Here is a 12,842-nt window from a genome sequence, read left to right on the forward strand (position 1 = left end):
ATAATCCTCAGGAAAAGCCAGGTGTGCTTCCTGTCTGAAACGGAGGCAATGAGCTCCCGGTGCTACTCAGGCATTGATTGGGATGGATACACTGCAGTCTCTGGAGTGCCTTTTATAGTACCTCTCTCCCTAATCCCTAGCCACCTGATGCATTTTTAAGTGTCTCTTGAACTTAATCACAGCAAGTAAAATGGAAAAAATAATTGAAAAAAAAGCTCTAGTGTCCCTTTCCTAGTACATTAACAGGATATAAGTACAGTCCCTTCAAAGTTTCCGTTTTATAGCTCCCTCAAAGTTGTTGATAACAGTAGCTTAGTCATTGTATGCCCAACCTAGCATTCACCAAAAAACTGAAAATTGAAGAAAAAAACAGATGCAATTGTATACTCAACATAATGTGTTGTCTGAGTCCGCAAATAAATATGAAAATAAGGACTGCTTCTCCGTGACTTTGTTAGTGGATAAAACCAATCCGACTGTAGTGTTCTCCAAATCTGTTTGTCAAATGTGTTTTCTGCAAAATGAGTCATTTGTTCCGTGTCTCCATTCTGCAGAAATTTCCCTGCATGCATGTCTCTGACTTGGAGGTTTGACTGCATAAATTATCCCTGACTTTTGAATTATTAATCTTGGCTGCCTGATATGCAAATTAGACCCAACTAAGCATGTCTGGCCACACTGCACTGGGTCAGAAGCTGTCTCCAGAACTGGCCGAGGTTCTGTCAAGGGAGAGGCCATCCAGCAGAATGGTAAGCTGCTCTGCATCTCCTCCTCCCACCCGCAGGGCAGGCTGCTGCTGGGGGCTTTGGGAAAAACTGCTCTGTGAGCCAAAGGGGTAAAAGTCCTGTTTAGGGGAAGAGCTCTCAAGGAGAGGAAAACCAGCCAAAGAAACTAAAGGGAAGCCCTAATTGTTGCCTTTGCATTTTGTTTATACAAAATTAAATGTCTTGTGTTAATTGCCAAATGCTAAGTTTATTTCATTTAGAAAGGTTTACTGTATTTACTGACATCTCAGTAACATATTGCAACAAAAATTAGTAATTGGATTCACCTGAATACGTATTATCACTTACAGAAAAAATTAAAGATCCTGAATCATATGAAATAGTTTATCATGCTTAGAAAGCAAAGTATTAGATGGAATTTTAAGGTATTTTAAAAATTAAATTTAGCCTTTATAGGTAATAAAATAAGATGATTCAAGAATATAACTTACTGAAGAAAAATTAAAAATTACAGAAATCATTGCTACTCTACCTATTTGTAGTATATTTGTAAAGAAATTAATGTGCATACTATTTGATGCCATTCTATCACTTTTCAATAATTTAGTTTCTGATGTAACTTATGCAATATATGAAAATTAAGTCACCAGTTAAATTACTGTATTTTTTTCAGTGTGAATATATATTTTCACTCAAATTGTAAATTCACTTTATGGTAGCAGTAAAAAATTAAAATTCCACAAATTTTCTATGTTTAATTTTGATGGTTGTAAGAAAATAATTTAAAGTCTAAGAAACTATCATATATATATATATATATATATATATATATATATATATATATTTTAAATTTAGTTGTTGAAACTGTATGTTTCCAAAAGGATGAATATATTTAAAGTGAAAGAAATATTATCCCAAATTTAAAAATCAGTATTATTGATCTGTTTATGAGAGTAAATTTGACATTGCTTCTAGTGTATTAATTCTAGCAGGTTTAGATATTTTGGACTAAGAATTATTGACTTCACTTTAGTATACAACACTTTTTAAAGAAAAAGATCTGTTAAAAGAATTTAAACAAATCAGTTATAAGCTATTTATCACTAATTCCATTTCCAAGAGTATAACCACTAGACAGTGGAAGAGACTAGTAATTTTTTATGACAAAGTTTCCCTTTCAGTAGAGAGTTGTGCTTAAAGAAACAATTTACTTCCCCAATTTCTTCAATTGTGATGGCCACATGAAAAACACACATACACATATCACGCAATTTGGAATATAACTGTGGCTCTTTGAGAAGTTGAGCTGGCCTACAAATATTGGATCGCCTGCCTTTACAAAGCCATAATTTGTGAATATTATAGACTTATAAAAAACTTTCCATTATTAAACAAAAGTATCAAAGAAACCAATAATAAAACATCACTAAAAACATCATCTAATTTTTATAAATGCAAATTCAAATAAATATTAAAGTGTAGAATGGTACCCTAATATTATAAATGATGGGTTTAAAGATCTTTTTTCCCTTATTTTTGCCTATTTGCATCGATAGGTATTATACAATTAGTATGTATTTCATACACACATTTTAAAAAATATTTTTTAGTTGTAGATAGACACAATACCTTTATTTTATTTATTTATTTTTATGTGGTGCTAGGCAAGTGCTCTACAACCCAGCCCCATACATATATTTTTAAAGGTTTTTTTTTTTTTTTATGGGGCAACCGCTCTATGAGAAGCAATGTGCAGGTATAAATTAATGGAGGAAAGGAACAGGTGAATTTAGTCCCTAATTTCCTTACTCCACCCTGCAGGGCTCTATCCTTGCTAGCTCCCTGAATATCCAGCCTCTTTGGAAAGTAGAAGAGCTCCTCATCATTTCCACGAGGTCCCTAACTTGCCTGAGTGGTGGTCGGTGGCAATCTGGCTTCAAGTCACGCCTGTCCTCACAGACACAGTTTTCATTCATGATCGTCCAAACTTTCTGCTGCGCACAGTTGCATAAACTACTGACAAAAGCCAGCACTTACTAGGCAGAAATACGACCTGGTTCCTGGTTATGACTGGAAAAAGGAAATTCAAAACTGAAACTAGTGAGTTTCTTGTCTGAGGAAATTTTCTACTATCTTAATTTCAATTTTAAGTGTGCACCCCACCTTCTGGGTGCTCCCCAAATAACAAAGGTATCCAGATTGAACCTTTAGACTGTCCAGCCATTTAAAACTTGGGCAAAGAAGGGTCAGTCACAAGGGAGTCTGCAGTGGGGACTGGAGGGACCAGATTGGCACATCATAGAAAACAGGGAGCACATGCTTCCAGGAGGCTGGGAACGGCAGCAGCAGCAGGAGAGTTGGAGCTAGTGAAAAAGACCACTGATCTGAAAAAACAAGGACTATTAGCTTACACAGAGAAGTTCCTTGGTTCTTTTTCTATATTTCTAAGAATTAAAACTTTTAATATTACTGAATACATGCTACCTTACTATAAAAAAATTGTCAGAGACTAAAAGGAAAAGGACATGGAAAATACTATTTGGAATATCATTGTTAGGAATGAAACTACCAACACTTTGATGCAAATCTTTCGAATGTTTCTTAATTTCAGGTGTGAATTCTTAATTAAATGCCTTGGATTATTAAATGTATCCTAGAAGACACACACATTTTCTATAAATGTTTCAAAGCCATAGCTATTGGTACTACCGTTTCCAATTTTTAATATCATTTATATTATACAGAGTGTCATATTTTGTAATGAAATACAGCAATTTGGGGTTCAGTTTTGTGGACATGCTACTTCTCTGAACTTGGAGGAGTTATTTATAAAACTCCTGGTAAACAGTCAGATGTTTACAGTTCTATCTTCACTCAACAAGCATTTTCCGACCACCTACCATCTGCTAGTCACTGGGCCAGATGTAGAAGATAAACAATGAGTCAAACAAAGTTGCGAGAGGTGCTAGGAAGTTCAACTTGCCCCACAGCGCCAGGGGGAGGGGCTGGCTTAGAATGGGGGCCAGAGAGCTTGTTCTGGGAAACTCACACTTGATTTGAGTCCTGAAAGAAGTCTACATGTAAGATGAATAATGTCACACAAGAGAGTCACTTCAGGAAGACAGCCCTGGACCACTCTGTGTGTTCAAGAGCAGGTGGGAGGAGAGGTGAACATGGAACGCTAAGGCAGGCCAAGTGGCACCCAGGAGCCAGGTCATGGTGTGGGGTCCCCATCAATGATTCAGACTGCAGTCCTTGGACTGTGGAAAGTCATTGAAGTCTAGGAGAGCAATGTGATTCTATTTTCAAGATTATGTGGCTATTATAGCGACATAAATTGAAAAGGTCCGGAGAAGATGTGAGACAGTAAGAGAATGTGACATAATCCAAGATAGAGAACAGTGGCTTAGACTAGAATATGGTGTGTGGGTACAATGATGAACTTGAGAAACATCTGGAATGACAGGCAACAAGATGTGGGAGTTGACTCATTACTGGGGTTAAATAAGGGATGACTTTGAGGTCGTTGCTTAGAGTTCTGTGGTGCACACTTGGGTCCATGATGACACAATTTTACTGAGATAGGTGGATATTCTGCAACACTGGTAAGGAAGTGGAAGAACTTAGCATAGGCTTTCTTTTTTTAAATTCTATTTAGTTTACATGAGAATAGAATGTATTTTGACATGTTATACAAACATGGAGTATAACTTCCCATTCTTGTGGTTGTACATGATGTAGAGTTACACTGGTCGTTATTCATACACGAACATAGGAAAGTTATATGTGATTCATTCCACTGTCTTTCCTATTCCCAGAAGCCCCCCACTTCCCTTCATTCTCCTTTGTCTACCCAACAAACTTCTGTTCTTCCCTCCTACCCCTGCTTATTGTGTGTTAGCATCCACATACCAGAAAGAACATTTGAGCTTTGGTTTTAGGGGATTGGCTTATTTCACTTAACATGATAGTCTCCAGTTCCATCTGTTTACTGGCAAGTCCCATAGTCTCATTCTTCTTTATGAATGAGAAATATTTCATTGGGTATATGTACCACAATTTTCTGTATCCATTCATCTGTTGAAGGGAACCTAGGTTGATTCCATAGCTTACTATTATGAATTGAACTGCTATAAACATTGATGTGGCTGTGTCATTGTAGTATGCTGATTCTAAGTCCTTTGGGTATGTACTGAGGAGTGGGATAACTGGGTGAAATGGTGGTTCTATTCCATGTTTTCTAAGGAATCTTCATACTGCTTTCCAAAGTGGTTGCACCAATGTGCAGTCCCACCAGCAATGTATGAGTTTACCTTTTCCCCCCATCCTCACCAACATTTATTATTATTTGTATTCTTGATAATTGCCATTCTGACTGGAGTGAGATGTAATTTGAGTAGTTTTAATTTGAATTTTTATAATTGCTAGAGATGCTTAATATTTTTTCATGTTTATTGACCGATCACATTTCTTCTTCTGTGAAATGTCTGTTCAGTTCCTTTGCCCACTTACCAATTGGGTCATATGTTTTTTTGTGTGTGTGATTTAGTTTTTTGAGTTCTTATATATCCTGAGATTAATGCTGTATCTGAGGTGCAGGTGGCAAAGATTTTCTCCCATTCTGTAAGCTCTTTCTTCACGTTCTTGATTGTTTCCTTTGCTCTGAAGAAGTTTTTTTGTTTGATTCCATTCCTTTTATCGATTCTCGATTTTATTTCTTACGCTTTAGGAGTCTTGTTGAGAAACTCAGTTCCTAAGCCAACTCAATAGAGATTTGGGCCTACTTTTTCTTCTATTAGGTATAGGGTCTTGGGTGTAAAGCCTAGGTCCTTGATCCACTTAGAGTTGAGTTTTGTGCACCGTGAGAGATAAGGGTTTAATGTTTCTACATATGGATTTCCAGTTTTCCCAGTACCATTTGTTGAAGAGGACATCTTTTCTCTAATGTACGTTTATGGTATTTTTTTTAGTATGACATAACTATATTTATGTGGGTCTGTCTCTGTGTTTTCTGTTCGGTACCAATGGTCTTCATGTCTGTTTTGGTGCCAGTGTCACTTAGCATAGGATTTAATGGCAGAGACATTGGTGAGAAATAATACATGACAATAAGTATAAAAGCCAGAGCTTATAAAACAGGTCTGGGCTGGTTGTAAATCTAGGAGTTGTTGGTGGATGGCCGGCTTTGGAAGGTCGAAAGTGGATGAGATTATCTAGGCCGAATGTAGAGAAGGAACCCCAGAGCTGAGCCCTGAACCTAGGATCTACCAGTTGAGCCACAAAAGAGCCTGCAGAGCACAGCCAGGGTGGAGGGAGGAAAACCAGGAGGCTGTGAGGGGACAGAAGGTGACAGGAGGGCGTTTTCTCTAATCCTGGTGTGAGAAGCATCTGAGAAGTCAGAATAGAGCCTGGGAAAGAGGAGCTCTGTGGGGTGGCTGGGTGGGTGGGCGCTAGGGCAGCTCCCAGGGTCCAGTGTTGGGCCACATGCACAGTGGGACAGGTCCTCCCAGATGCTGGGCCAGGAGGGGCAGTGACCCATGAAGCCAGGGAGCGGTGCCTGCACCTGCACCTGCTCCTGCTCCTGCTGTTGAGGCTTATCCCACGACAGCCGTGACCCTGGTGGAGAAGCAGCCCCGAGACCCACCAGAAGGCTGAAGAGACATCGGGAACGAACAGCATGGTCCGGAGAGCCTAAGCGGACCCCAGGCAGGCCCAGCTCGGCTGCAGGCCCGAGACTCATCCTCACAAATCAACACTCAGTGCTGCAGAGGTGGGGACTTTGTCTCACGAGTTTGAAGGATAAAATCCACACACACACAGGGTGAGAGAAAGTAACAGGATTTACTTGATTAGCATAAAGAAAGCAGAGCTTCCGAGGAGGGACTGGTCCCATGAGAGAGGCGCCCAAGCCCGCCCACCACAGGGGTTTGTGTGGATCTACAGGTTGGAAGTCCGCCCTGCCCAACCCTGGGGACAGCTTCAGTGTATCCATGCAGCCTTTAGTCCCATCAAAATGTCAACCAGGCACTTTTCCTCCTTTGGAGTGTCACCGATCGTCACATAGGTCCTGATTTTAAAGTAGCCTCTTTGTAAGTTTCTTAGCAAATATCTGCAGGGCTATTGTGCTCTCCTGTCCTTTAAGAAGTGACCCAGGGCCCTGCTCCCTCTCCTCCCAGCCTTTAGGTAAGCCACTTGAATTGGAAGGAGGTCGTGCAACTTTTCCAGAAGCTTCTATGGTAGAAGATTCTACTGAATGTTTGATGCTGCTTCTTGATAAAAACAGTTCAGATGCACTTATTATTTTGCTGTACTTACCCAAATTCTTCAATTGAAGGAATCATTTCATTGCCACTAAAACCTATTTAATAAGAAGTTGGTTTTTTATTTAGAAAATTCAACCTTGAGATAAGTAAGATGTAATATTGAATAGTGGCAATCCAGCACATTTTTTAGATAACTCAAATTCTTTGAAATACCTTATCCAACCACAATCTGGTCTGATGACAAGGGAGAAAATGAAGAGTTAGCAAGATGTTTGAGATCTATTGAATTAGATTGCTGTTTTCATGGTCTGTATTCAGAAGATAGCCCTGTGAAGATCTTTCACTAGCATCTGACCTCAACAAGTGTTGTGCTCTGAGTATTGGGGGCTTCACACAGTACATGCATTGGGACCTAACAGTACTAACAGGCAGGTCCTTGGGGAACAGGTAAGTCATGAGGACTCTGCCTCATCAATGAGATCTGGTTCAGGGGGATGCCTTGCACCACTGCTGTGAGCATCAAAAGGCACTATCTTTGGAGCAAAGAGCAATTGTCAGCTCACCAGACACGGTCGCTCCTGGCACCTTGAACTTGGACTTCCCACCCTTCACACTGTGAGGAAAACATTTCTATTATTTATAGATTACCCACTGTAAGGTAAATTGCTGTAGCAGCAGGGTTAGACTAAAATAGCAGGTATTTAATTTTCCAAGCATCAGAGAAATTATGTGTCAAATGAAAAGAACACGAGTCCCTCTTTCATTATGTCACTGTGAGAATTAAATGAGATAATTCTTGGAAAGTAGTGCATCAGTGCCTGCCCCACTATCAGCTCTCAAAAACAGTAGGCACTATTATCATTAGTAAGATGCTCAGTTTCACATTGTAAATTTTGAAATAGTCTATTTCAAGATTGCAGTTGTAGATTGGATTTCTAACAATCCCTATTTCCTTCTCTAGGTTATGGTTCAATTCAGTTTAACTCAGCAGAATTTGTTGGACAGCGATGATGCATCGGGGACTGTGGTACCTTCTAGAAACAAAAGCAAATTAGACTCTCCTCTTCACTTCCTTTACCACACTCTGCTTTGGACTCTTGCTGTTTGTTAAGCCCTCTGTGCACTTCTTTCTTAGGGCCTTTGAACATGCCCTTCCTGTGTCAGAAACACTCTTCTTCCAGATAGGGAAATGGCTCTTTCCCTCTCCACTGAAATTTCTGTGTAAATGTAATCCCATACAGAAGCAGCTCCCTGAACATCATATATAAGAATAGTTCACAGCCACCCTCTACTCCAAGAACTCTAAAATTTTAGCTTTCCTCCTTTTTATTTATAGCATCTGGTATTATATGGCATCATTTATTTATTTCCTGACTTTCTAACTTTTTAAATTTTTATTTATTTGTTTCTTTTGGTACTGGAAATCAAGCTTAACCACTGAGCCACTTCCCCAACCCTTTTTATATTTTATTTTGAGCTGAGGTCTCACTGAATTGCTTAAGGGCTCACTAAGTTGTTGAGGCTGGCTTTGAACTTGTGATCCTCCTGCCTCAGCCTCCCAAGCCACTGGGATTACAGGCGTGCACCACCACGCCTGGATATTTCCTAAAATTTCCCAAGAGAGTGAACACTGAGCTAGGAATTTTGCTTAGCTCACTGCTATCATTCCTCCAGTGTTCCTTTTGTTAACGGCGGTCTGCAGAGTCTTGTCCTGCGTCACATTCTCATGTTTTGCCCTTGCATTTCCTGTCTTCTTCAGGCGTGGAATGAAACGTGCAAGGACTGGCTGGAGGTCCAGTCGGCCTTGGAGAAGTACTACCTCTCCATCTTTTACGGCTTTGAGTTCGTCGTGGGAATGCTTGGGAACACCACGGTGGTTTTCGGCTACCTCTTCTGTCTGAAGAACTGGAGCAGCAGTAACGTCTACCTGTTCAACCTGGCCATCTCGGACCTGGCCTTCCTGTGCACGCTGCCCATGCTGATGCGAAGCTACTCCAAGGGAGCCTGGCAGTACGGCGAGGTGCTCTGCGTGAGCAACCGCTACGTGCTGCACGCCAACCTCTACACCAGCATCCTCTTCCTCACCTTCATCAGCGTCGACCGCTATCTGCTCATGAAGTTCCCTTTCCGGGAGCACCTTCTGCAGAAGAAGGAGTTGGCCGTCTTGATCTCCTTGGCCATCTGGGCGTTGGTCACCTTGGAGCTGCTGCCTATCCTCCACGTGATCGGCCCGGTCACCACGGAGGAGGGCACAAGCTGCACCGACTACGCCAGCTCGGGGGACCCGCGGTACAACCTCGTCTACAGCCTGTGCCTGACCCTGGTGGGGTTCCTGGCGCCGCTGGCTGTCATGTGCTTCTTCTCCTACAAGATCACTATTTTTCTGCGGCAGCGGAGCCGGCAGCTGAGCGTGGCGCAGACGCTGGAGAAGCCCCTGGCGCTGGTGGTCCTGGCCGTGGTGGTCTTCTCCGTGCTCTTCACGCCCTACCACGTGCTGCGCAACGTGCGCATCGCCTCGCGCCTGGGCGGCGGGCAGGGCTGCACGCAGGTGGTCATCAGCTGCCTGTACGTGCTGTCGCGTCCGCTGGCCTTCCTGAGCAGCGCTGTCAACCCTGTCTTCTACTTCCTGCTGGGCGACCACTTCAGGGAGATGCTGGCCAGCAGGCTGCGGCAGGGCTGGCAGTCCCTCACGGCGCTCAGAGGGTGACTTGGCTCTGCACAAGGCCACCGCTCCCAGCAAGCCGTCGGCGGCCTGGCTCCTCCAGCCCATCAGGAGGGGCTCCGAAATGAAGCTTGAGAGGCGCGTGGCACCTGGACATGCGGTGGGAAGCAGGGGAGAAAGTGAGGGGCTCTCCACCCATGAACTCAAGAGGTCCAGCCCCAGGTGCTCAAAGACTTCTCACCCGGAGCGAGCTTCTGGTGCCTGGAGTCAGGGGGCAGACCCGCAGCCACTGTGTTGGCCAAGTTCTCCGGTGATTCTCATTTGTACCATCCCAGACCTAGCCAAATAGCAGATTAGATATATTCTGTCAGATGTTGTTTTTAGGAGTTGTGTTCTTAAGAAAACTGAAAGTAACAAGGATTCAGAAAGCAGTGTAATGAGTTCAAGCATATTTCCTTACACTGACCATGTGTTGAGGTGGATGTGTATTTAATCACTAATCACTCTTTGTTTTTGTTTTTGTTTTGGTTTTTTTGGTTAGATGGGTTATCAGTGGAAAGAACCTGAAGAGATAATTCAGCAAAGGGAGAAAATAGATTTGTTTGTGCTTGGAAATTTAGGCAATCTAGGAAATTTAAATTTAATACAATTCTTGGTATTGTATCAAAATACTAGAGACATGCCAAGGATAGTTGCAAAAATTTCAGGTGACAACCGAGGAACCTCAAGCCAAATAAAACAGAACAAAAGTGAGTACATGGATTTTATGATGATTGTGCCGTTTTGGAATTTTATTCTCCCCGTTTGACCACCAGTTCATGGAAATAGGTCAAAGTTCATCAGGCTTTCTGCTCTTGATTAAATAACCAACTTTAAAAAGTCTTACTATCACAAAACGAGCAAATAAGAGGAAATGGAATGGCAATCCCCTGTCCCTTGGGTTAGTTTTTCCCTTTTGGAAAAAGGTCTTGGTTTCTCTCCTCCCTTCTTTTGTTTTATAAGCGCTGGAATCATTTACAAGGAAGACGTTTTCTGGGAGACAGTGACTCACACATCCAGAGAAGGCTTGTTTTCATAGAACATTGCATAAGACCCTTGGAGGAAATGTTCTCTGTAAGATGTACCTTATGCAATTATAGAACATAAGGAATAATTATGTCCATATTAACACAGATGGTCCCAGGAGGTTAGGCACCATTCCATGCCACAAAACAGAGTAGGGTGTGGGGGCAGGGACTTGTGCTGTGTTTGCTTTTAAAAGTCATACAAGTATTACATAATCACTCACTGATATGCAACCAAGTGTGACCACTGCCATGTGTCCGAGTTCCTTTCTTTGATGTCATTAGCTGTAAGGAGTAACATGAAGGATAAAATAAGCATTTTGAATTTGGGGACATAAAATTCCTTTGCTTTTCCCAGTCTGAAATACTCTGATGGCATTATATTCTAATATTTCAAAATCCTCAAATATTTCCAGTGAATCCTACTAGACCCTAAATACCTGAACTATTATAAAACACATTTGCTGTGAATTTAATATTATCTATCTATCTATCTATCTATCTATCTATCTATCTATCTATCTCTATCTCTTTCTCTATCTCTATTTCTATCTTTGCAGTGCTAGTGATCAAACCCTAGAGCCCTGTGCATACTAGGCAAGCACCATACAATTTGGCAAAACCCACAGCCCCTAAGAATTTATAAGATATTTTGGTCATGTCTCAACGTTATCAATGTTAACATTTTTCAATGTAATTTTATAAGTTATCTAAGAAACAGAACTCCTTAATTTCCTCATCAGAACACATTACAGACAAGACCTTAGGAAAGAAGTATTATTTCTGCAAAACTAGCAACCTATAATTTAACTTTAACTTGTGCTTTATGTGTGGATTTCATTTTGTATACATAAAATTAAATTTCTTTCCTCTACTGCCATTCCAAGGAATGTCAAGGGTGGATTCTTTCTGTTAGTGCATTGGAATATTTTGTCAAACCATAAACTTACATATATCTTATAATTAAAAAGTTAAAAAACTTTATAGCAAATTTCTTGATTCTTAATTGGTGCTCAAATCTATCATGTGGTAACTTAATCCTGAATAAACTAAAGGGTTCTACACTAAAATTACAAGAGCTATTTCATCTGCTTTTTTACTAAGTAATTGTCGGAATTACGATCAATTTTGGAAATTGTTTCTGGAATTGTAGTTTACAAAGGAAATAACACTGAGCTTTTGTATCTTGTCCTTTAATTGGCTTCCTGATGTCTTCAGAGGATGTCCAGTGTCCTGTAACCTGGACTCACCTGCTTCTCTTACCTTATCTCTGCACCTTGGGTGCACCATGTACTCTAGGAGGACTGCTCCCTCCACTCCTGTATTCAGAACCTTCTCCAGATCACCTTGTCCATATGCCTGCTCCCCCCTGTTCCACCCTGGCTGCTGCCTTCTGTTCCACCCTGGCTGCTCCCTTCTGTTCCACCCTGGCTGCATGTAAATCTCCCAAGCATCTGATTAGGTTCATCTCATCTGTTCATTGGTCATTCCTTCAAGCTTTCCCTTATGTCCAATTCACCCCAAATTTGGAAGTAAAACTTAGTACCCCTGGGGCTTTGGGCTACAGCTAAGTGCTGTTTATATGAAACACACTATTTTTTTTTTAACCACCTATTATACTTGTTTCGATTTATGTCAAATCCAGAGTCCATGAGTTGAAAATCAGACCTATTTTTTGTTTGGTTTGTCTTCGTTTCCCTAATATCCAGAAAGCTTTTTTAAATTACTGTTTATTATTCATGAGTGCATGTACAGAATAAACTGGAATTTGATGCTCCTCTGGATACACCCGGTCAAGCTATTTTCTGCCAACACTAGTAAATAAGTGTTTCATGTGGATAATTGCAGGTACCTGTACAAACACGGGTTCCAGATGCCATTCTGCTGCCCCTTATGTTTTCTTCTATATGTTTGAACATAGTTTTAAGGGATGCTTGGAATCCAGGTCTGTTAGAGTCACATCGGGGTCATTTGGGGGTTGTTCTCCATTGATTTCCTTTTTCTCTTATGCACAGGTCAAACTTCCCTTTTGAATAACAAACAGCATATTCAAATGCAAAGTTTCCTAGACTCATTAACTTTATTTGCAGAAACAGAGGTTTGACCTAATTTCTAAAGATGGAAAATT

At 41.0% G+C, this 12,842-nt stretch overlaps 1 protein-coding gene across 1 annotated transcript; it reads left to right on the plus strand.

Annotated features, from left to right (window-relative positions):
- The first annotated feature begins 668 nt into the window (after nucleotides 1-668).
- Nucleotides 669-10,403, plus strand: Sucnr1 (succinate receptor 1). The gene is made up of 2 exons (XM_046431678.1): nucleotides 669-749; nucleotides 8,748-10,403. Exons 1-2 carry the CDS (start codon nucleotides 747-749, stop codon nucleotides 9,693-9,695), a joined length of 951 nt encoding a protein of 316 aa, XP_046287634.1. The 5' UTR covers nucleotides 669-746; the 3' UTR covers nucleotides 9,696-10,403.
- Nucleotides 10,404-12,842: the final 2,439 nt, after the last annotated feature.

This window comes from Marmota monax, unplaced genomic scaffold (genome assembly GCF_021218885.2).
Source record: "Marmota monax isolate L192 unplaced genomic scaffold, Marmota_monax_Labrador192_F-V1.1 WCK01_AAM20220418_F8-fsc00022, whole genome shotgun sequence".
Taxonomy (NCBI): domain Eukaryota; kingdom Metazoa; phylum Chordata; class Mammalia; order Rodentia; family Sciuridae; genus Marmota; species Marmota monax.